General features: G+C 36.7%; 1 protein-coding gene across 5 annotated transcripts in view; it reads right to left on the reverse strand.

Annotated features, from left to right (window-relative positions):
- Nucleotides 1-1,948: 1,948 nt before the first annotated feature.
- METTL8 (methyltransferase 8, methylcytidine) overlaps nucleotides 1,949-23,170 on the reverse strand; it is a 30,991-nt gene continuing 9,769 nt past the window's right edge. For 4 of the 5 annotated variants that reach the window (XM_042874970.1, XM_042874971.1, XM_042874972.1 and 1 more), the window contains 10 exons: nucleotides 20,658-20,816; nucleotides 19,104-19,195; nucleotides 13,010-13,401; nucleotides 12,414-12,463; nucleotides 9,968-10,031; nucleotides 9,498-9,637; nucleotides 6,325-6,431; nucleotides 6,162-6,227; nucleotides 5,347-5,573; nucleotides 1,949-2,200 (listed from right to left, as the gene is read on the reverse strand). In XM_042874970.1, coding sequence (XP_042730904.1) covers nucleotides 5,383-5,573; nucleotides 6,162-6,227; nucleotides 6,325-6,431; nucleotides 9,498-9,637; nucleotides 9,968-10,031; nucleotides 12,414-12,463; nucleotides 13,010-13,401; nucleotides 19,104-19,195; nucleotides 20,658-20,816 — 1,261 coding nt within the window. In that variant the 3' untranslated portion in view covers nucleotides 1,949-2,200; nucleotides 5,347-5,382. Of the gene's footprint in view, nucleotides 2,201-5,346; nucleotides 5,574-6,161; nucleotides 6,228-6,324; nucleotides 6,432-9,497; nucleotides 9,638-9,967; nucleotides 10,032-12,413; nucleotides 12,464-13,009; nucleotides 13,402-19,103; nucleotides 19,196-20,644; nucleotides 20,817-23,170 lie in introns of those variants that run through there. The other variant, XM_042874973.1, reaches the window with a different exon arrangement.

Here is a 23,170-nt window from a genome sequence, read left to right on the forward strand (position 1 = left end):
TTCCCAGGAGGTGAGGATTGTATCTTCTGTCACTTTAGAGTTCTACTTGAAAGAAGGTAAAAACATAGTTCCCTAAGGAAAAAGCAAAAGCAGGTGTATCATAAACCTACCTGTGCTGCTGCAAACACAGAATCACGCAGAATCACAGAATGGCCCAGGTTGGAAGGGACATCAAGGATCACGAATCTCCAACCCCCCTGCCACATGCAGGGCCACCAACCTCCCCATTCAACATTAGACCAGACCAGCTGCCCAAGGCCCCATCCAACCTGGACCTGAACACCTCCAGGGACGGGGCATCCACAACCTCTCTGGGCAGCCTGTTCCAGCACCTCACCACTCTCTCTGTAAAGAATTCCCCCCTGACATCCAACCTCAGTCTCCCCTTCCTCAACTAAAAACCATCTCCCCTCATCCTGCAGTTATCAACCCTTTCAAAGAGTTGATTTCCCTCCCCTCTATAGGCTCCCTTTAGGTACTGAAAGGCTGCAATGAGGCCCCCCCGCAGCCTTCTTTTCTCCAGGCTGAACAAGCCCAGCTCCCTCAGCCTGTCTTCATAGGAGAGGCGCTCCAGTCCCCTGATCATCTTCGTGGCCCTCCTCTGGACCCTCTCCAACAGCTCCCTCTCTTTTTTGTACTAGGGGCTCCACACTTGGATGCAGTATTCCAGATGGGGCCTCACAAGAGCAGAGTAGAGAGGGACAATCACCTCCCTGTCCCTGCTGGCCACCCCTCTTTTGATGGAGCCTGGAATAAACTGGAATGCACTGTGTGTGTTTGGATGAAAGACAAAGCCCACAATATTCCATGAAGATACGGAAATATAGTAGCATTTGGAAGAAACAGATCTTGAAGATAGGTCTTTCCACCTAACATCCTTATTCAAATTTCTTTTTTTACTCAGGTTTCACTATTCATATGACAGATCAGTCCCTTTTTTCCCCTCACATCCTTCACTTTATTTCACTACTTCCTAGGCCCAGTTTCCTCACTGCCTTGTTACACACTTCCTGCGTGTTGCCCATGATGTTACGTTCTCTTGCTTTTTCCCATTCAGTTCTACATCTCATTATTCTCGTTTTGTTAGCTTACCCAAGCTTACTTCTTATGCCACTTTTCAGAGGAAAGATTCCTTTTCTTGTCTGCCTTTGAGCCCCATCCTCATCTTCCTACCCTCCTGCCTGACTCTTGTTTTTCAGAAAGTCAAGCTCTTCTTTTTTTTGCTCACTATCAGCAAAGGGGGCACAATGGTCCCCTTCTCAGTTTAAGTACCAAGGCCAGGCATGCCCAAATGAGAGGTACAGCAAAGAACCTGCTAGAGATGCCCATAACAACCCAAGTAATTCTTACTGAGCATATACTAATGATAATTGTGTTTGGAAGACAGACTTGTCCAGTTTCTGGCAGAAGGGGGCAACTGGCATATCCTTGATGTAAAAAAAAAAAAAAAAAAAAAAAAACCAAAATGAAACAAAACAAAAAAACTCACATATAATGTCTTTGTTCCAAGCATGTAAAAAAATTTAGGTATTGAAAATCAAAGTTACCTACATTATTGACAATTGAAATTTTAAGTATTTTTAATAATATACATGGTTTATTCTTAAGGCTGTTCTGCTACCCATTAGACAGAAGTATAGTTGATGCAAGAACATCTACTGTTATTGCTGCCATAGACTAAGGCATATTTTAGTTTAAACTAATAAAAAGCAACCAGTACTGCTGCACCAGCTGAGCATCTACACTACTCATTGCATTCATACAGAAAGAAAAAACACTCTGTTCTGTACAGGAGATAAAACTCTCCCGTGGAAACAACTGCCTACCACAAACAAGAAAAAGAGGAAATGAAGGATATGTCAATATAACAAAGAGCACACCAGAGAAGAGAATGAGGACCACATCACAAATCAAAGTGTAGTAGAAAAATTTATGCTAATTGACTCCATTGGTATTTGGTATATGTTTTAATATGAATTTCAGGATAACCTGTTACAGTTTTTTTTGTCATCATAAAACAGTAGAATCTGCAGATAGCAGAGATGCAACCCAAACACAGAACAGAAACAAAACGGTTTCCAGTACAAGAAGAAACCTGTGTCTAGAGCTCCAGCTGTTTCCTTGCCTGCCCTGCATTTTCTTTGTCCTCTTCAGATTTGGTGGATTTGTAGATATTGCACAACCACCTGCCTCGGTTTTGCTGGGGGAAAAAAAAAAAATTACATGAACTGCTGCTGACTAGATACCTCAGAAATAACATAGGAAAGAAAGTTGGCCTTTTTTTTTTTTTAATACAGTATGTAACTGTCTTGTACTTGCTTACAAACTACGTGATATAAAAGAACAACTAATAAGTGCAATTCTCATAAATCTCATACATAAATGTAATGCATATCAGTGAAGGTGGGCAAAAGATACACTCTATTAATAAAGGAAGCCAAAGTCAGTAAAGCCAAAACTCAGGATCATCTTTCTGTATTTACATATAATCACAAGTGTGCTTTACCACCACAAGCACAAGAAGCATTACTAAACAGAAAAAAAAAAAAAAAAAAAAAGCAAACCAACCACCAAAAGCCCATCCACAATCATTTGCAATAAAAATGTTTACTATTCCTATAACATACTTACATAAATTTATGTAACTAGAGAGTCCAGGCATATATCTGATTAAAGGAGTAATTTCCGATTTCAAAAGTGAAATCTACAACCTTATTCTACACTGGGCACTTTCTATTTGCAATGCCCTTATTTTTCTTTCTCCCGTAACCTTGTTTTTTTATATAGTTGTCTGCAGTTCTCTTCTTCATTTCAGTAATTCTATTGTTATATTATGGGGATATTATAGTATTGGTTCTCGCAGCTAAAAAAATAACACATATTTTGAAAATATTTTAAAAATTTGTCCCTGGTTAAGCTTTTTGAAAAGCAAAATTTCACAAACCAAAATGCAGAAAAACATTTGCGCTGGGGGTAGGACTTATCAGAAATGATACTGTCCATTTCCCCTTGCATCAGTCTCACAATAGTTCAGCCTAGTTACAATTCTCTCTGCAGCAGATATTATACACACTCTTACAAATAGTAGCTGATCTTACTACTTCTAGAACAAACAGCATTACACCATTCTTCTAAAACTGATTGCCAATACTTGAGCTGCAAGACTTGGAAGAGAAACACTAAATTTTGCTCAAGGCCATACAAGAATTTAGGGTTTGGTTTCTACAGATGTAATATTTTTGTTAAAATAACAACATAGCATATTAAAATCTTGCCAGAATCAACATATCAGTGCAAGAGACAAAGCAAACATTTCATTAGCCTCTACATATGGAAAATCTAAATCATACACATGAATAAGACTGTACAATGCTCAGGAGCTTATCATCACCATCACCTCCTGGTAAATTCTGCAACTGAAAATGCATCATAGAAGACTCAGAGCTATGGACACTCAAAAGTCACAATTAAAAATTCAAGTTGAACAGGGTAGCAATTTCTTTAAAATATAAGCAGATTTTAATTTACATGCTGCAGAAGCCTACAACTGGTAGTTTGAAGAAACAGCTGTATTTTAACCTTTCGTATTATCTACACCACAAAGCACTTATTCCAGATTACAGGATGCCAAAGCTAAATAAAAACCTTTCTAACCCAAGCTTCCTAAATCACTTAATTCATAAACAAGTTTCTTATTCTAGAGGGAGTTTAGAATACACAAGAAACGTAGGATCAGATCCTACCCTTGAAGCCTGTTATTGCACCTCATTCTTGAAACATAACTGGGTTTTTGGAAATTATGCAGGTCCTTCATCTTTTCAAAAGGGATGAAAATACCTAGCATGTAAATTTAGACAATTTCTTTCTTTCCAGAAGACAACCAGCTTTACTTAGTACAGCATCTAGCAACTTCCAAAACAACAGGTTGTTAGGTGTGACGTTTACCCTTCAGACAAAAGACAAGAGACTTTGAGAATGTAACTGTATTAACAGGACTCAAAACTGCATGCATGTTACAGGTTATATAAATTCTATATCCTTGTTGAAGTAACACAATTATTTTATCCATTCACCTGTTTCTCATCCTCTCCTAACCTTAACCCTCTCCTCCTTCTATAAAATTTTATTTCAACGTCAGAAATAGTATATTTTAGTAGTAGCTCAATTGCCTCAGCACCACCGTGTACATCTGAAAGCAACGACTGCATTTTGGTTTTCACCTTAAAAGCACTTGACATACCAGTGTAGTCCTCTTTCTCCACAGGATCTATAAAAAGCATTCCAACATCTTGACCAGTGACAGTGAGACTGAGCACATCCTCACTCTGTTGATAACACTAAGCTGAGTGGTGCAGTTGATACAACAGAAGAAAGGAATGCCATCCAAAGGGACCTGAACAAGCTCAAAAGGTGAGTCCATTTGGACCTAATGAGGTTCAATGAGGCCAAGGCACTTAGGCCATATACGTGTACAGACCAGGAGAAGAACTCACTGAGAGAAGCCCTGTAGAGAAGGACATGAGTATTCTGGTAGATGTGAGCCAAAAGAATCATAGAATTGTTAAGGTTGGAAAAGACCTCCAAGTTCATCAAGTCCAACCACTAACCGATCACCATCATGCCCACAACAGTGCATGCTTGCAGCCACAGAGGCTAACTATATCCTGAATTGCATGAAAAGAGGTGTGGTCAGCACTATTTTGGCATTGTGGTCATTCTTTTCTACATGATTTTCAGCTTACTACCTATAGTACTAGTAGAAATACAACACGTCACTTAGCTGTTTGGCCTGTTTCTGATAAGCATGTAGATGGAAAGTGGAAACTTCAGAGGAATAAGTCAGTCACAGTAGAGGATGACAATCTGATACCTATGCATATCACACACAGTTAGTATGAAATAACTTTCATGCAGATTGGAAAAAGATCTTTTCTTCGCTGTTTATGTAACAAGGAATTTCCCCCAAAAGAGGAAATACAGTTGAAAGACACACAGTGGTTAGAAGAAATTAACACAGCACAGCTTGTAGTGAGAGTGAGAGCAGACATTCTGAAAATCTCAGAAACAATTCTGCTTCATTAAAACTTAAGAACATCTTGCATACTGTGAAATTTCATATGCTTATACTTAGTTGCTATTCATATGAGAGGAAATAAAATGCCTGGTCACAGATATGACTAGATGAATGCATCTCCTTTCATTGCATGCATAAAGGAGTTAGAAATGCACATATTTTTCAGAACATTTTCAAATACACACATTTACAAAATATCAGGAAAAGCTTTTCAATTCAATGTATTGCTCTTTTTCAGAGGCTAACACAAGATTTATATGAAGCATACTTACTCAGATCTGTTTCTTTTTCTTAAGTTAACAGTACAGTTATCCATAAGGATGCCTACTGGTGGTTTCTTCAGGATTATTAAGAGATAGCAGCAATGGTTTTTGGAATTTGCCTTGTACCCAAACTCGCTGCATTTTTACTTTTTTCTTCCTATTTACTTGTAATCGACGATCAACTAAATTTTGTACTTCAGTTAATCCAGCCGAATTGAACATGTTCCGTACCTCTTCTGTTTTCTCAAACAAAGAAATTTTGTAATAAATAAAAACAAAATAAAATTAGTTGTCAGCAGGTGGGGTATACTGCACCAGTCTAAGCTGGTTGCCAATAAAACTGAATGAATGGAATGGCAATGAGCAGTAGTATTCATCACAACACATTTCTTGCAGAAGGAGCAGTCCAGGAACTCAGACACGGCAGAACAAGATATCTGAGCACTGCTACTAGCTAGCTATCCTTCCAAGCATGTTTCTCAACTTTTAAAATTACATTTAAAATACATTGACACATCATTAAATGTATTTCTTATTCTTTCAATAACAGAACTTGAGAATATCATTAGACACAAGATGCTTATTCCAAGAGAAATTTCAGTGATGTCTGAAAGAAATTTTGTAGAACCTCAGATGCAACGAGCATACACATGTAAAAGGAATTACTTCCTCACAACTCTTAGCTTTGGGTTTTGTAAAAGCAAAGGATTAGAAAAGAGGCTCATAAAAGCCTTCTTTAAATTTATTTTTAAAGATGAGGTTTTATAACCCAAATAATCTTGAGAGACACTCAAGACTTTCTATACAAATAAGCTATTTCATACCTTTAGTAAAGAAATATACTCTGGTTCCATCTCCTCGTACATAAAAATTTTCTGACAAGCAATGACCTAAGAAATTTGAACAAAAAAGTGATGTTTATGGGTTTTTTTTCCCCAAAAAAACACTAAAAATAAACAGTAAGCTACAAAAGCATTCAGGAATTACCTTTTTTAAAACGAAGTTGAGCTGTATCGTATCTTCCATAGTCTCGAAATAACAGCATCCCTCCAGGTTTCAGTAGTTTAACCAATCTATTTACAACCTGTTGCATCCTTAGAAAATAGATGAGATATTGGAGAGATCTGCCAATGTCAATGTTAGTTTCTTTTTTCCTAGATACTTGGAAAATACACAGATTTCTGAGGCTACACTGAGGAGTACCTATATATTTACTACAAAAAGGCCAAACATTAGCAAATAGGAAGAACTCTTTACAAAAACAATCAGAGAAAAAAAATACACCAACTACCAAGAAAAAAAATATTTATATGAGAATATTAGAGAATACAAACTCAAAAGAAAAAATGAATCCCTGGCCTTTGCTTCAATAGAATCTCAGGTATAGATTAAAACGCAGTTTCCAAATATATGCCATATGAGTCAGGCATATACACACAACAACAAACAGTTAGCTATGGGCACTGGTGAACTAGACTAAGCCTTTTTACAGTACACAGTAAAAACAGGAACATGGAAGGCTGATACAAATTGATTTCTTTATTGAGGTATTGATCATGCACACAGTCAGTATCTGAATACCTAATGATAGAGAATGTAAAGACAAACATGAGTAGTAGCTCAGGAGAGGAATTCAGTAGGATTCCATCCAGAGTTCTTGCAAATCAGAGGAGAAAGTCTGCATCCTCCAAAATGCTGACAAGTTTGTGTGTCTTGATCATATCTATGATCAGCTCTTCCTTACCAAGACCACGTCAGCCAGTATCTATATGTCAGTATCTATGACAGGAGCAAGTAACACACAGTGCTCTTTCACTAGGCAAGGGCATTTTTATTGGCATTTCTTTGTATTTGCAAAATATTTTACTAATGAATAATGCGTTCAGTTTGCCTCACTCTTTCAGAACATTTCATGAACGTGGAAATCATGTTTTCCACATTTATGACAGACCAAAAAAGGCAGTTTTCGCTTTGCAGGCTGCAAGGCAGATAAGTCCACGAGCCTAATTCAACCCTTCGTTTCCACATGGACACAGATCACGAAGAAGACATGGAGCCAGAGAGAATGGTAAATGAATGAATAAGAAAGACAGGATGCTTTTCTATTCATATCTTAAAAGAGCTAAAGAAGAGCTAGTCATCCTTAACTATGCAAAATCAGCATACTATTACTGCCTACTAATAGAAAATCCTTATACTATGCCTGTCTCTCAGGTGGCCTACCCCTTCAAAACCCAGCCATTAGCACAGTTCAGTCCTTAGCAACTGCAGTGCAGATATCCTGCCTTGATTTTTAAGAGACATGATTAGGAAGTAATTCAGCAGAAAACAGCAGCATATCTAAATAAATAAAGTAAGCATACACTTTGTGAACATATAATTTCCTCAAAGGAAGTCAAATGCTTTAATAGTTCTCCTCTTTGCTAATGCTGAACACAGGCAGTCATGTATACTGCAACAGACAGAACAGGCAACACAACCTAAGAAAAAATGACTCTAGACAGGTAACTGCGCACAGAACAACAGTCTATCTATGTAAGTGTAAGTTCTGTGCACACAAAAAAATGCACATACGTAAAAAGTGAAAGCGCTTTCAGAAATCGGATCTGATAGGGCTAGATCCGATCTACTGGGATTGGATCACATTAATCCACATTCTTTCAAATTCACATTTTTTCAAATTCTTTGACCAACTTTTAGTGGTGATTTGTAGCAGAATTGAAGTGTGTTACCTACGAGGTACGAAAACAGCAATCAGCAAAAACTAAATACGTGAGCTGTGGAGAAATCACTAAGTAACAATTGTGCTGAACACAAATGTGTTCCTCATGTATATTTTTCAGGTCTCCAAAAAACCTAAGTTCTGCAGCATTGTTCTCTTGGTTTTCCTTTTCTTCTCTTACTTTCAACATTTTCAGGAAAAATGGAAACTAAACAAAAAAGATTATATTCATCTTCATGCAGTCACTTTAGTTCTTTGAGATAGCAATGCCTAACAAATTTTTGGAAAGTGGATTGTATCAGATAGGAAATATATTTGAGTATGTGTACATAGGTATGCAAAAACATCCATGTCAGCCTTTGGACACAGACATGGGGAGAAAAAATTAACACATTCGTACTCAAATGATAAGCAGGAAAACACTGAAATTCTGAGAGAACATCTTATTATTGCTTTTACAGACTAAGTGATTGAATGAATGAGCCTCTATTCTCCAATTTTTTGCTGGCAGCATCACTGCAGTTACAGAGATCTGAAATCTACTGCTTGAATTGTTTCTGAATTCTGGATCCAGGCTTTGCATGACTCATGTGCTCATCTCTGAACAAACAGGAAGGAGCAATATCCTATATGGGAAAGACTTTTTGTAAAGCTAATCATTAGTAACTTAGACAGGGAAACAGTGTTGAGACTTAGGCAAATACTATCCTGCTTGCCAAGCCCATTTTAATGGCATTCTGAAAGTAGTAAGTGTATTATCACACAGAGAGCGTGTATTTCCTCTTAAATAATCTGGTTAAAGGAAGAGTCAAGTCATTTAACTTGCATGCACTCTTTTGAACTTTTCTCATTAAAAAAAAAAAAAAAAAGACATTTTAAAAATCAACCAGCTTTAATGGTTATAATATTCAGTTCATTAGACACTGAGAGTTATTAATAACAAGGTTAACAGCTCCCAACATAACACTATGCATGAAAATTAGATTAACTTCCTCAAATCCAAACACGTTACAGAATTCTGAATGTATTTCAGTTTAAAAGACCTGTATGCAAGCATTTGTGCGTGGAAAGTCAGTAAACTAAACCTTCATCAACATATTGTAAGGTGTTAAATCGTGAATGCTTGTCTTTGATCACTGAAATAATTTTCTTCTGGAAGACTAGAGGTCTGTTTCTTGAAGCACTGCCACTGTTAATAGGAATGTATTTAGTTACAGTATGCCCCTTTTATTTGATGGAGACAGGAGGTTCACTAATGAATTAGTCTGACCAGCTTTTCTCTCTGGAAAACGTCATTTAAAATACCTTGTTTTTTTGTAAATACTGTAGCTTGCTGAATAATAAATTAAAGATTCATCATCCTCCTTTGATATTCTTGAAAACCTCTAGGGATAAGAGAGATTTAACCTATTTGCTTTGCCCTTTAGTCCTCATTTACCTGTCAGGATGAATAGTTGAGAGCACAAAGACAAGGAGAATGACATCCAGGATCTCATCTGGAAAAGGATAGGGTAAAGCATCATCACACACATCATGAACAAAGGCAGAACACCAGGCTGAATTGTAGGACGAATGTGACTGTCGGGAAAAAGATGAAAAGAGGCACAGAGAGAACAGTAGTAGTTAATACATTTACTATGACTCAAGAAACTTTTTTCTTCAATTATTCAGCATTGTAAAACATGTCTCATAAAAGCCTATTCTGCCCGGTATCTTACTCAAGCTGAGAAGCAAGCTCACTGATGGTATTCATTCCTCTTGTACAGAGTAAGACTTTGTTCTTTGGAATATTGAAAACTTCAGTTAAAAGTTGTCAAAGCTATCACATTCTTTTTCATGAAGACGGCTTCCTGGCATCCTCCTGAATTACAGGCTTAAAAAGTACTCTAAAGCAAGCACATGAATTACCTTTACGAGCTCCACTGCTCCTGAAGCAAAATCACAACAGTACAGAAAGGTTCCAGGTGCACTGCTAGAAAAACAAACCACCATCAGTTGAAAAATTATTATGGTAAAAGATGAAAGTCTACATCAGTGCTCTTGGAACTACAGAGGGCCCTTTGGGACTTTCCATTGGTTTAATTAAGCACACCTTGATGGACACTGAAAGCTGTACAGGTTGTAATGAGCCAATAGGGCAGATAAATTCATAAGAATACCAACAGAGTAAGTATAAAAAGGAGGATTACAGCCTTGTCAGGGCTAGGAAGTGAAAAGGAAAAGAAAGAAGGTCACAGAGGGCTGCCAGGAGTGAAGACAACATCCTGGTGTTATATTACATAAAAGGCACATCATAGGTCACATTTTCTTCCAAAAAGCATTGGACTAAATCTTTATCATTAACTCATGTATGCAGTCTAATTGGTAATATGATGTTGAGGGGGATAGGTTTGCAAAAGTCATCCACAGTTCTGCAGATGTTTGGGTTCCCATATGCCACCTTGCTGTGGTTCAGATTTAATTAAATTGTATTGATTGTTTCCTTCCATTATTCAATTTGTTTTGTAAGCAAAGATGAATAAGAATTTCCTGTAGAATTGTCTTGCCTTCCTTTCCCATACACAACAAAGGCAGCTGCAAATTTCCTTGTACCATTCAATAGACAACATTCAACTAGTAACTTGAGGGAGATTTTTCTTTCACTTCCAAAAAACTCATTTAGAAGTAACTCAGCAAAGCCTCCCCACCAAACCCATTGAAGGATGATTTCATCATCAACTCACAACCAGTTCACCTCTCCTAAAAGTTATTTGAGATTCTGAACAGACTCTTTCTTTAGAAAGGGAATTAGTGATCTCTGTTTGAAGTCCCTTCAGGAGAAACCTTACAGACCAAATATATTCTCTGTTGCAGAACAGAACTTTCATGAGCTCTGCAATCACAATGACATTTGGTAAGTTAAAGTATTTATCATGGATGAGGACAAGCAGCCAGGCTTCGGACCCAGACAGTCCCTTGACAAAGGTCAAGTTAATTACCTAATTGACTTATTGACTTGCTAAAATGTTATTACTTTCATATATTTTCAGAAAGCAGAATAGTAGCTCTGTGAAAAGTCAACTTAAAACAAAGACATAGGTCAATGTGGATGTCTATTTCATGTTGCTTTGTATTAAAAAGCAGCTTAAATTTTATGGGAGCATGAAAAACCTGCATAAGAGTTATTTTACAAACTTAAGTGGAATATTTTTGTAGCTAAGGTACATACTCCAGCTTTTTTTTATTTATACAAAAGACAATTTTTATATTATTAAATTAAAAAAAAATTCAACTATGCTTTAAAGCCAAACTTGATAAGAAGCAAAAGATGATTCCATCAGGTAATGCACAAGATAAATGTGTATGTTGTTCGATGTACTTACCAATATGGCTGACTGAAGGATTTGCATGAAATAGAGGTCTTCAGGATTAATTAACAATCAGAAATGCCAACCTATGACTAATGCCTCCCACAAGAAAAACACAAAAGTTTGTCTCATCTTTTTTAATACAGATACTCATATGATACAGGGCTTCCCTTTCAGACTATGCTCTCTAAAGCAAAGTGTTTGTTTTGGGATGAAAATGCATTGCTGACACTAATAGGTTTCATTTATGACCCCAGTGTATCACTTGATTCCTCCTGCTCTCTGTTTTCATATCTGCAAAATGCAGGATTTTTTCATTGTTGTGATGCTAGCAATCAGAAATCATTTACAGAATAATGAACTATGCTGTACATGACCTCCTGGAGGTATGAATAAAAAGAAATCTATTTCAATCCATGATATATATCCAGTCTTTTCAATAAAACCTTCCTGCATACCTGGAAGGGAGGACATGCTGTCATAATAGTGCTTTCTAAAACCAGAAGCTAAGCACTTTAAACGTTTCAGAGAATTAAGTACTGCAATACAGGACTTGTGCCTTCCTTGCCACTAAAACCTGAAGCAATTTGATTAAGTATGTCAACCAAATGAAAAACAAATAACAACTTATCACCAGAAGACCAAATTATTATTTACTGTCTGGTTTTTGCTCTTTAAAGCAATATCAGACAGCTTTAAAGTAACATATAAGATAAAGTACAGGAAGGTATTTAATTTGTCTGTGATTAACTACAGTAAGTCAGCCTGAATGCTCCTGAAGAGAAAAACTTGTCAACAGACATGACACCTTCGACACTGGGGGCTGAGCAGTGCATGGGGTATCTTGTACTGATGTTAGCAGCATTGTCTGTCGTCTCCATGCACTAAGAATTTCAGGGCTGTAAAGCAATGCAGTCAGCACTTCCTGCCACTCTAGCCTAGCACCAACACTTGAAGAAAATGGAGAAAAACAGAACTTTAATATTTGAAAATACAGCACTACATACCATAGAACTTTCAAAATAGGAAATACGCTATTGCCAGCACCACAACCAACCTAAGATCAGAAGACACACACACACAAAAAGTTAAATGAGCAAATAAAACATATTCCTTTTTGTCATAAATTAGTTAGTAGGTAGGACTCATTAGACTTGAAGGCAGAAAAGGTATAAATAGCTCATACCAGAGTTCTCAAATCACTTCTGCTATGATCACATTTCTCCTCAACTTCTTTCCAAACTTTGGAAAGACTCCAGCAACCAAACTGCGTAGGAAAATGCAATAGCTTTATCCAACATTACCATTTGGCAAGAATTTGCCAAGTATGGAGAACAAAGCACTTTGAGACAGAATTTTCAGTAGGAAAAAGAAACAACTTCCAGTGAAAATGGAATCTGACCACCCAATTCTGATTTGGAAGAAATTTTAAACGGGAAGCAATGCTCAGGTCCTGGGTTGCTCTGAAAGTTTCTGCCTTAAGTGAACGTAGTAGTTCAATTCTAACTGTTTACTTTCTTGATAGTTAATAAGCATCTTTATCAGGCTTCTGAGTAAGTAGGTGGAGCTGAATGCAACGGACAGAGCATTTGCAGTGCATTACCTCTAATATTCTGTAAGTGGCACCGCCACCAGGAAAGGATTCCTGCATATTAACTTCTTCCTCGTTGTTTTTACCCTGAGGGCTGTCAGCAATCAATTTTGATTGTTTTTTATTATACACATATCCTTTTTCAGAAGTGGATTCATCTCCAGTATTTTTCTTCCAATACTTTTCTCTTTCCTCAAACGTTTCTTTCTCATGTGAAAAACTGTTGGTAATATTTATTTTTGTGTGTTCTGAAGGTCTTTCCTCTATTTTCAACTGTTCTCTCATTTTTTCTGGAAGGATTTCTGGAAATTCCAAGAACAACCAATTGCGATCTTTGAAGAAGTTATTTTTGTGAGTCTTGTAAAATTCATTCCAGTATTTACTGGCTTCTCTTTCATACTTATCTGAAATTAAAACAAAGTAAGAACTTGGTGACCATCAGCTTAGCTGCAAGATACTATCAAGCAACACGAAATCTGGATCTCAAATTTACTGTTAAAAGGGTACTTTCCCATACTGTATATATCTAAATAAAAATACATGAATTTGGGGTCTCAACTTGATTTGTGCTGAAAAATACTCCATGACATTTTAATTAGATTTCACCTCACTTAGTATAGGACACAGAGGCTTTCTGAATCTCTTCAAGCAGACAGAGAAAAGATTACTCACTACTCCATCAACATCTCTTTCATTCATGTGATTTCTTTTTTTTTTTTTTTAAAAAAAAAGTAATACATAGTAATCTCTTCCCTAGATTATTTAAACTTCTTTTTTCTCTATAGAAGTAAAGATTTTTAGACTTCTGATCATTTTGATTTTTCTTCTCCAACTAATCTACTTTTTGATGCTGTATTCTGCTAAAGACATTAACAACACAAAGCAAAAGGAATATTTTATGAGTCTTACAAGCTGTAACCCTGTTTATAAATCCCAGCTTGCCATTTTGCAACAGCACGACACTGCTGATTCAGCAGGTGACTCACCACAACCCTCAGATCTGCAAAATGACTACCTTGCCAATTGTTCCAGAACTTATCTGCCCCCTCTCCCTGATTGCTCCTAAGCAAAGTATTCTGTACTTATTTTTATAAAATGTGACTGTATCTTCCAGATCCTTTTTTTAATTATAATTTGTCAAGATATTTCTAAATCCTAATCCCATTCTTTACCATACTTGAAAGACCTCTTCATTAAATACCATCTTCAAGTCCCCCATTCTTGAAGTCACTAATGAAATCACTGAGCAGTACTAGACAAAGAACAAAATGACAATGCGCCCAGCACAGCCTTCCAATCTGAAAAGAACTCTAAGCATTCATTCACCCAAAAGAAGTTTCATCAGCTTTCACCTGCCTAACTTGTTTGTGAAAATGTCAAGCACAGAGTAGTCCAAAGCCTGACTAAGGATAAATTATATGACATCTGCTGTTTTTCCTTATCTCCAGGACTCATAACCTTCTCCAAGAATGAAATTAGCTTGATTTTAAATGTTTTAGTCTTAAAAAATATTGTTGGCCAGTTATCTCCTTGGTTCTTTCAAATCTAGTGCATGCTACCTCTAGATTATCTCGTCCAGTTTTATTTCCAGAAACTGAGACAGTAATTCCTGACATGTCTTTCTTTCTACCTCCACTTAATAAAACAAGTAAATAAACAAACAAAACCCCAATCAACTCTATTTTCTGCTTTTCTAGTCTGCCGTGTGGGCTATGGATATACTTTGTAACCTGTTCTTTCTCAGAGGTAGAACATGATCTTCTGGCTAGCACTAATTGTACTAGCAACTGAACTGCAGCTAGCCCTACAGGAAGGCTGATAAAAAGATAACAATTGGAGCTCTTTCAATGCCTCTTTGGTTGATGATTTTTCCTTCCTGCTAAATGCCAAACCAAATCTTTATCCTGTTTCTCCCCTTATTCCCAAAGCATTTACTGAATTGTTTCTTGTTACCCTTGACACCTCTTATGAAGCGTGTGTCGAATTATGTTACCTTTTTGACTTCTTCCTCATTCACTGACAGCAACCACTTGATTCTTTTAATATAAATGCATACAGTAAATAGATGATGCATTTCTTCCACTCTCATTTAAATCTTAACATACCACTTCCTGGATCACTACAGCTTTTCAGAAATAAACAAGGCTGAGAATTATCACTAGAGGCACAGACAGGCAGTGGGAAGTGGCAAGGAGGTGGCAGAATGCCTTGTCCTAGAAATAGGAATAATTTTTAGAATTTAACATTTAATACACCTAAATGTATTATTAAAGAGTACAGCAACTGTACAGATGTGTTTTATAATCTCAAGTGCCGAGATGATTGAGGTCATATATACCAGATTTCAATAATGTACGTTACACATTCATGAAGATTGCTCAGCTCCGATATAAAAACAAATAATCTACTACAAAGATTCTTAACTCATTACCACTCTTTAATATTTATTATCTTTCTGCAAGTTTCTTCAGAACCCTTGGACTCAAATGCCCATGAAATGTTCCAGATTTCAAAATGGAAGGAAAGTACTTTCTAAAGTTTGCCTTTCAAACTGTATTAGTTTGATACCACATGGATTCAAGTACAAGAACTCTTCCCATTCTTTCACTGGTCACTCCTGCACCACTGAGTAATAGCCACACATAGTATTATTACTAATAAATTTTTCTGACATAGAATCACAAAATCACCAAAGTTGGAAAAGACCTCTAGGATCAACCTAAGTCCAACCATCTACCTATCACCAGTATTTCCCACTTAATAACTTCCCTCAGTAAATGATTTAAACATTTCTTGAATACCTCCAGGGACTACTGGGGGATCAAGCCTAGAGAGCATGGGTTCATGAAAGGCAGGTCTTGCTTAACCAACCTGATCTTCTCTGATTAAGTGACCTGCCCGATGGATGAAGGAAGGGCTGTTGGTGTAGTCTGCCTAGACTTCAGCAAAGCCTTCAATACTGTCTCCCACAGTATTCTCCTGAAGAAGCTGGCAGCCCGTGGCTTGGACAGATACACTCCTTTCTGGGTAAAGAACTGGCTGTATGGCTGGGCCCAGAGAGTGGTGGTTAAATCCAGCTGGCAATTGGTCATGACTGGTGTTCCCCAAGGGTCGGTACTGGGGCCTGTTCAATATCTCTACTGATAACCTGGATGAGAGCACTGAGTGCACCCTGTCAGGGGGTAGCAAGGCCCTACAGAGTGATTTGGACAGGCTGGATTGGTGTGCTGAGGCCAAAGGAATGAGGTTCAGCAAGTGCCGGGTCCTGTGCTTTGGCCACAACAACTCTACACAACATCACAGGGTTGCGGCAGAGTAGCTAGAAGACTGTGTAGAGGAAAAAGACCTGGGGGTGTTGGTCAACACTGGGATGAACATGAGCCAGCAGTGTGCCCAGGTGGCCAAGAGGGCTGATGGCATCCTGGCTTGTATCGGAAATTGTGTTGCCAGCAGGAGCAGAAAAGTGATTATCCCTCTGCATTCAGCCTTAGTGAGGCTGCACTGTTCAGTTTTGGGCCCCTCTCTACAAAAAAGATGTGGAGACCCTGGAGCATGTTCAGAGAAGGGTAACGAAGCTGGTGTGGGGTCTGGACCACAGGCCCTATGAGGAGCAGCTGAGGGAATTGGGATTGTTTAGTATAGAGCAGAGAAGGCTCAGGAGTGATCTAATTGCCCTCTACAATTACCTGAAGGGAGGTTGTGGCGAGGGGGGGTGTATAATCAATGGATATTAAGATGTTATAATCACAAAAAGAACAAGAGAGTTAGGCAAAGCAGACTAAGATAATAAGAGAGAATAAATGGAAGGCTTACCTGTACGCTAGGCTCACCTACAAAAAACACCAGAAGAGGGGATCTCCAGAAGAGATCCTTCCCCACTGGTAGCCAGCTTTTAAATAGGTCTAGGAGCACAGGTGAATTGCCTTCACCTGTGCTCCTCTGGCTGACTCATGGCTCGCCTCAGGTGATCAATCAGAGGTTCAGGCTGTGACTCAGCAGTTCCCATACAGGGGGGTTGGCCTCTCCTCCCACATAACTAGTGATACAACTAGAGGGAATGGCTTCAACTTGCACCAGGGGAGATTCAGGTTGGACATTAAGAAATACTTTTTCTCCAAGAGAGGGGTCAGGCACTGGAATGGGGTGCCCAGAGAGGTGATGGAGTCACCATCCCTGGATATGTTCAAGAAACATTTAAAGATGTTGCAGAATCTGCCATTATTTCAACTCCAGTAATTATTTTTTTTTCCTGAATTCAACAGAAGATAATATTTAAAATCATAGGCTTGATGAATTTGATGAGAAATATTTACTTTGCTTTGTTAATCTCAGAGATTAAGCAGAGAGGGCAGTCACCACACTGGCTTATTTTTGTTGTTGCTCCCTCCACATTATCTCCTTTTGAATATTTAAGAAGCCTGACTGCTATTTTCCAAGGCACGTAAAATCTATAAACGAATTAAGTTATAACCTTTTGAGGCAGCAACATCCAAAGTCTCTTTCTTAACCCATTTGATATTTCTCCAAAACAGAATCTATTCTGACATATTTTTCGTACACTGACAATCAGATCTAAGAAGAAATAGAACACGCTAATACATCAATCACATTCCTGAAAGTAGGATCATGGGTTCATTCATTTTAACATCTCTTGTTTTACTAAGGCTCACCAAAACTATTCTATTTTAGTGATTTCAAGATAGTTGAAGTCTATATTTTTTTTCCCCTTACTGCAGTTTCCAAGGCTCCAAAATAATCTGCTCATTAGCTTCCATCTAGTTCATTGTTAACACAAACAGGCAAAAAGGTACTTCCATTTACAGAATGAAGCTGAAACTTTCTGAAGGAACTGTATCAGAAGCGCTCACCTATTCAAATTCTAAACAGAGAGGCATTCATGGAAAATGTTCTTGGATTCTTTTATTTCTTGACAAATGCCTGATTATTTCATTTCTCACCAGCCCAAACTAAGTTCTAAATGACTGTAGGTTAAGAATGAAAGATTCCATGAGTTACATGGTTACATAGTTTACTTTTTAATCATCTCTTTTTCAACTCTTTATACAAAAATAATGAAAATACCAGATATCAGTTTTGAAAAGCAAACATTGTACTCCTGGATCAAGATAAAAAATGAGAGACACAAGAACAGAAAAGGGCAGATGGCAATCGTGCAGTATTCAAAGTGGTGGAGGGCACACACACTAAAATGCACTCGCAGGTAATTCACATACAGTCAAACATTTGCACTGGTTGTATCAATAAAACTGAGAACAGGGTCATAGTGACACTAATTCTACACGTTCAAGACATGCTAGGTAAACTTTTGCCCATCCAAGTAATTGTTTTCAGAATGTCTTTATAATAAAGGAGCAAATTAAGAATTCAATCTTCTAGGTTACTACCAAATTAATACTCCACCTTTAGCATACATAACTATTAGAGAATTCAGTCTAAGGTTTAGTTTGCCAGTTTGACCCTAGAGCAATTGTTCTTCAGAAACGCAGAATATGTTAAGTTTTGTCTCTAAAGACAGGCATGAGATTCTTTAAGCATTTGTAGGCCAGGCTCCATATGATGCTTTAGACCACCTAATACACAAAGTGAAGTACTACTTCTGCTCAGTTTGGCCAATGCAGCAAGCTGGGGCCAGCTGCGATCAATGTAAATTCCATGGCACTTAATAGAAACATAGTGCCATGTACAAACATTAACTCTCTAAACACTTCACAAATCATTTAAAAGGATTTGAATATTGTACATGGGAATTTTTACTCCCAGCACCTCAGCTGGCTGCAAAGTCACTCCTACTTCGTCAAGTTAACTGTCTGTTTAGTAGGAATTTTATTCTGAAGAACTTTTGCAAAAGGAGTCTATCTTTGCAACCACACCAAACTAATTTTATTGTTTTACATATATACTGTTGCTCCTCCAAAAAGCAAAATCACTCAACTAAGTAAGTGAATTAGTAGAAAAACACACCTAAGGACAATCCTTTACCAGAGAACACAAAAATAAAAGGAGTACTCTTGGATTTCAAAGCATCCTTAAATGCTTTAACAATTGGTACTAAAATTGGATTTTTAGGCAATTATGGATTTGTTACCTTGTTCTTCCAATTGGACTTTCACAAGCGAGTTCTCTGCTGCTTTTTCCTTGGCATGCTCCTCCTCTTCCTGTGACCACTGCATGTGGTCCCTGCAAAAAAAGGTAGATGAAAAAATCAGCCTTTAAATATGAGTTTCCACAATCATCTTCTGGGGAAAACAATCACAAATTAGCTGCAATGTCTCAAATACCTTTGTACATTTGCTTGTAAAATACAGGCAAATGACAAAAAAAAAAAAGCTTCAGTGTCTGATTGACAACAATTATTAGACAGGTAAAAGTCAAATGAAGTGATTAAGATAAAAATTCCAACTGCACTTGGGCTGAGGAATATGCATTTTTAATTAAGAATAGGATTAACATCTATCCTGAAAAGAGTTCACTGTCTCTAAAACCAATTAAGTATCTTCCTGTTCTATAATTAGTGATATACATGTAACTTAATTTTTAGTTCTTTTATGCCTTAAATCTAAGCCCTAAAATTTGTAGTCTGTTATCGCTGTATTATGTTATCCGTTAGCTTTTCATTATCATTAGCCATATTGTCTGTTTTCAGATATTGCTAAATATTTGCTCTTAAAAATCATGTGGCAGAATCCAAAATATATTTAAAAACCACGCAGAAAATGATTTCTTGTGTAACCTTTAAACGCCCCGTTTCTCCTTTCACCAAATATTCCTTGTTCTTAAATCATGAACTATAGGATTAAAAATTTCTGGTTTTCCTGATATCATAGGAAGACATTTTCCTACTTTCTAGATAGATTCTTCTAACAATTCTTTACCACTTACAGTTTTGTATAATTTCAACTTGTTCATCTCCATTCCACAGAGGAAACTCCTAGTCTTATCAGTCTTATTCCCTAAGACAGTTTCCCAGCAGTGTTCACCAGGATTCTCACTGTTTGCTGCCACCCCCATTGATCATAAAAATACCTTTTAAAAATGGAGATGCACGGCTGCTTATCAGGGCAATTATTACTCTTATTAACACTTACATGTTAATGTTTTCTCTGCTATTATATTGATTATTTATATCATGATTTGCGTTTTTCTGGTTTTTTGGTTGTTTTTTTTTCCTGTTTTTTAACAGTTATGTACTGTATGCAATCTCTGCTGAAGTACCTGTAAGATCTTCAATACACTTGTAGACAAACACAGGTTCCTTTTGATATGGTGTCAGTTGTAGAATACAATGTTAATCCATTATGCAACATTTTTGTAAATTTCTGCCATTAAAACATATACTACTTATCTTCTACACTTTCTGTTTCCTAATTCATTTCAGAATTATTTTGACTTTCATCAAATGACTACATACTCAGCTTTCTACAGGAGCCACTGCAAACTCAGTGTCAAGGCTGTTTGTGACAATATGAAGTCCTCTTTAGCAATACCTTTCAAAATCAATTAGTTTACTGTTTTGTTTATATATGTATAAACATATACATACATACAACAGCATATAAAACATATGTATTAATATACATTATTCACTATAGTAAATAATATACAGACAAATATGAAAATCATCCTTACATAGACATCTTACCACATGTTATGCTCAAAAACTTTCGAAGGGTCAGTTAAAATCCGTGATCCAAGTGGAACAGCTGGCCGCCGACTTCTCTGGTGCCTTTGCTGCATATTGCTTTTTTTTCTCAGACACAAAGCAGAAAGCCTTGTAATGAAATTCATTTTGTTCAGACATCTGAAAATACAATTAACTCAAATTACAGTTTTGCCATAATTTAGTTGTTTATGTCACTTAGAAGAGAAACTGGTCAAATAATCAAGAACCAATATCAACTTCAGTAATTATCTTTTACTGTAATATCAATTTAAATGCTTTTTAGAAAGCAGCAATATCCCCTGAGCGTGCTGAAAGCACAAGTAGTCCCAAAGTAGGCTACTGCAACAAAACTAGAAAAGTAAATTTTTGGGTGTAATTTTGAAGTCCTGACACTGAAAAAAAACAAACACAGCAAAACAGTAAACCAAGTCCGACACTGCATCTTTGAAAAAGACAAGCAAAGAATGAGCGATAATTAAACCACTCGTTCAAAAGGGTACATGTTGTCATTGGACTTTGCATTTTTCACCCCGTTCACCAGGAAACAGTCTTCAAATATTCAATTCTAGAATTGTGATTGTGGTTTTGTGCTTTTACACAAGAAATGAAAGATTCAACAAGTGCCAATGTTATGCACCAGAGAAAGCCTTCCAAAATTTCTGCTTCATATTCTGAGACCCACTCCATGCCCCCTTAGAAATCAAAGTTTTTAGATGTTAAATTTCATAGAATGACCCATAGAATGACCTTGGTATGGAAGAGACCTTCAAGATGATCTAGTTTCAGTTTCAGCTCTCGTCATGTGAATTACAATATGCTTGTGGTTTTTCTATTACATGTACAGCTGCCTTCTATTACTGTATTTTACTTTAGATGGAATCTCTTCATACAGTATCAATAATGAAAGATAACAAGTGTGTGTAGCTAGTACCAGAATTGTCTTGTTGGATTTGTGGGGTTTTTTTTTGGCATACCCTTGTTAATGTAGGTTTTCTAGGAGATAAATAAAACGAAATATTCCTCCTCCTAGATGTATTCTGATGTGCCTTTGTTCTTTTTTTCCTTCACCTCCTCTGCATGTGACTTTAAAAATGACTCTTAGTAATTTTTTTTTTTTTTTTTTTTTTTTTTTTTTTTGAGTGCTTCTGCTGTATATGCCACGCATACAAATTTAGCACACTGGAAATACAAAATGCAGTTACAAAAGAACAGGCGCAGTTTAAGTACAGACATTATTAGAAAACACTCTGTGCAAACTGGTAACAAAAGGAAGATTTTTATCTTGAGGAAAATCCTACTATATGATCACAAGTCTTGTACCGTGAATGAAAACAGATTAATTTGTACACATCAATACAAAGCCTGGCAAAGGAATTACTTCAATTAAATGAACAATTCCTCATTTAAGGTGTACTTTTGAATGAGTCATGCTTTTAAAAGGGCATTGTTTATTCATTTTAAGCTGACAGAAAAACAAGAGGAAAAAATAAAATTTCTCTCTATTTGTCTAAGATTAAACAAAATGATTTTTTAAATCTTTTTGCTGCCAGTGCCAAATATATACACTGTTACATTTTCGCTACCAGTCCTGCAATGTTCTATCAGGGTATGGGTCATCACCATAAGGGGAAAATGTAACATTTAATCCTATTTAAAAATATTAAAACCTCTTCAAATTTTCATGATTTCATTATGGCTTTTTTGTTTTTGATGTGGCTGAACAACTAAACCAAGTCCAGTTTACACTTAAATTAATACAATCCATTTTACTTCTTCTCTGAAAATACGTATGAACCATTTTTCATAACAAGATGCATAATTATTAACACATATGGAACATTAAATAGTAACAATGAGGCATAAAAACTACCACACCTTGACAATTTCTGCAAAACATAATTTACATTAAGACAATCTCCTTAGTCACAAAACCAAGTAGAAAAGAAACACAAAACAAAACCACAAAAATCATCACGAATTTTTAATAAAAAATTATCATCATTAAATAATAAAAGTATCTGGATAAAGATTCCATGATTACATTGCAAACTGTTTACAAATCCTCTTCTTCCTTCAATCATTCAAAAAGACCTGAGTTAGTATCTTGCATTTCCTGTGACAGCATTTATATTCAGCATAAAATACAATGATTCAGCTGGGAGGCTAGTCACATAATTTTTCTTGGCTTTCTAAAAATCAGTAAGAACATGAAAAGATGCACAGATGGAAATTATAGTCAGATGACTAAGATGATCCAACACCAGTAAAAATCCAGAGATGCAGCTCTTTTTATAAGAATATGATCCTCTGAGTGATAATTACACAAGTTTAGCTGATAAATTCTGAAACACCAAGAAAATGCAAAGACGGGGGAAAATGGGGAAGTTCATTGTTGCATCCAGAGTTAAATATCTAGAAGTTCCTTGGAGGTGTGCACGTATCTAAGAGATACAGTGATCCACAGATCATGAGATCAATGGGCAATCTGGCTA

Source organism: Lagopus leucura, unplaced genomic scaffold, assembly GCF_019238085.1.
Source record: "Lagopus leucura isolate 7727_CA_CO unplaced genomic scaffold, USGS_WTPT01 Super-Scaffold_100012, whole genome shotgun sequence".
Lineage (NCBI taxonomy): Eukaryota > Metazoa > Chordata > Aves > Galliformes > Phasianidae > Lagopus > Lagopus leucura.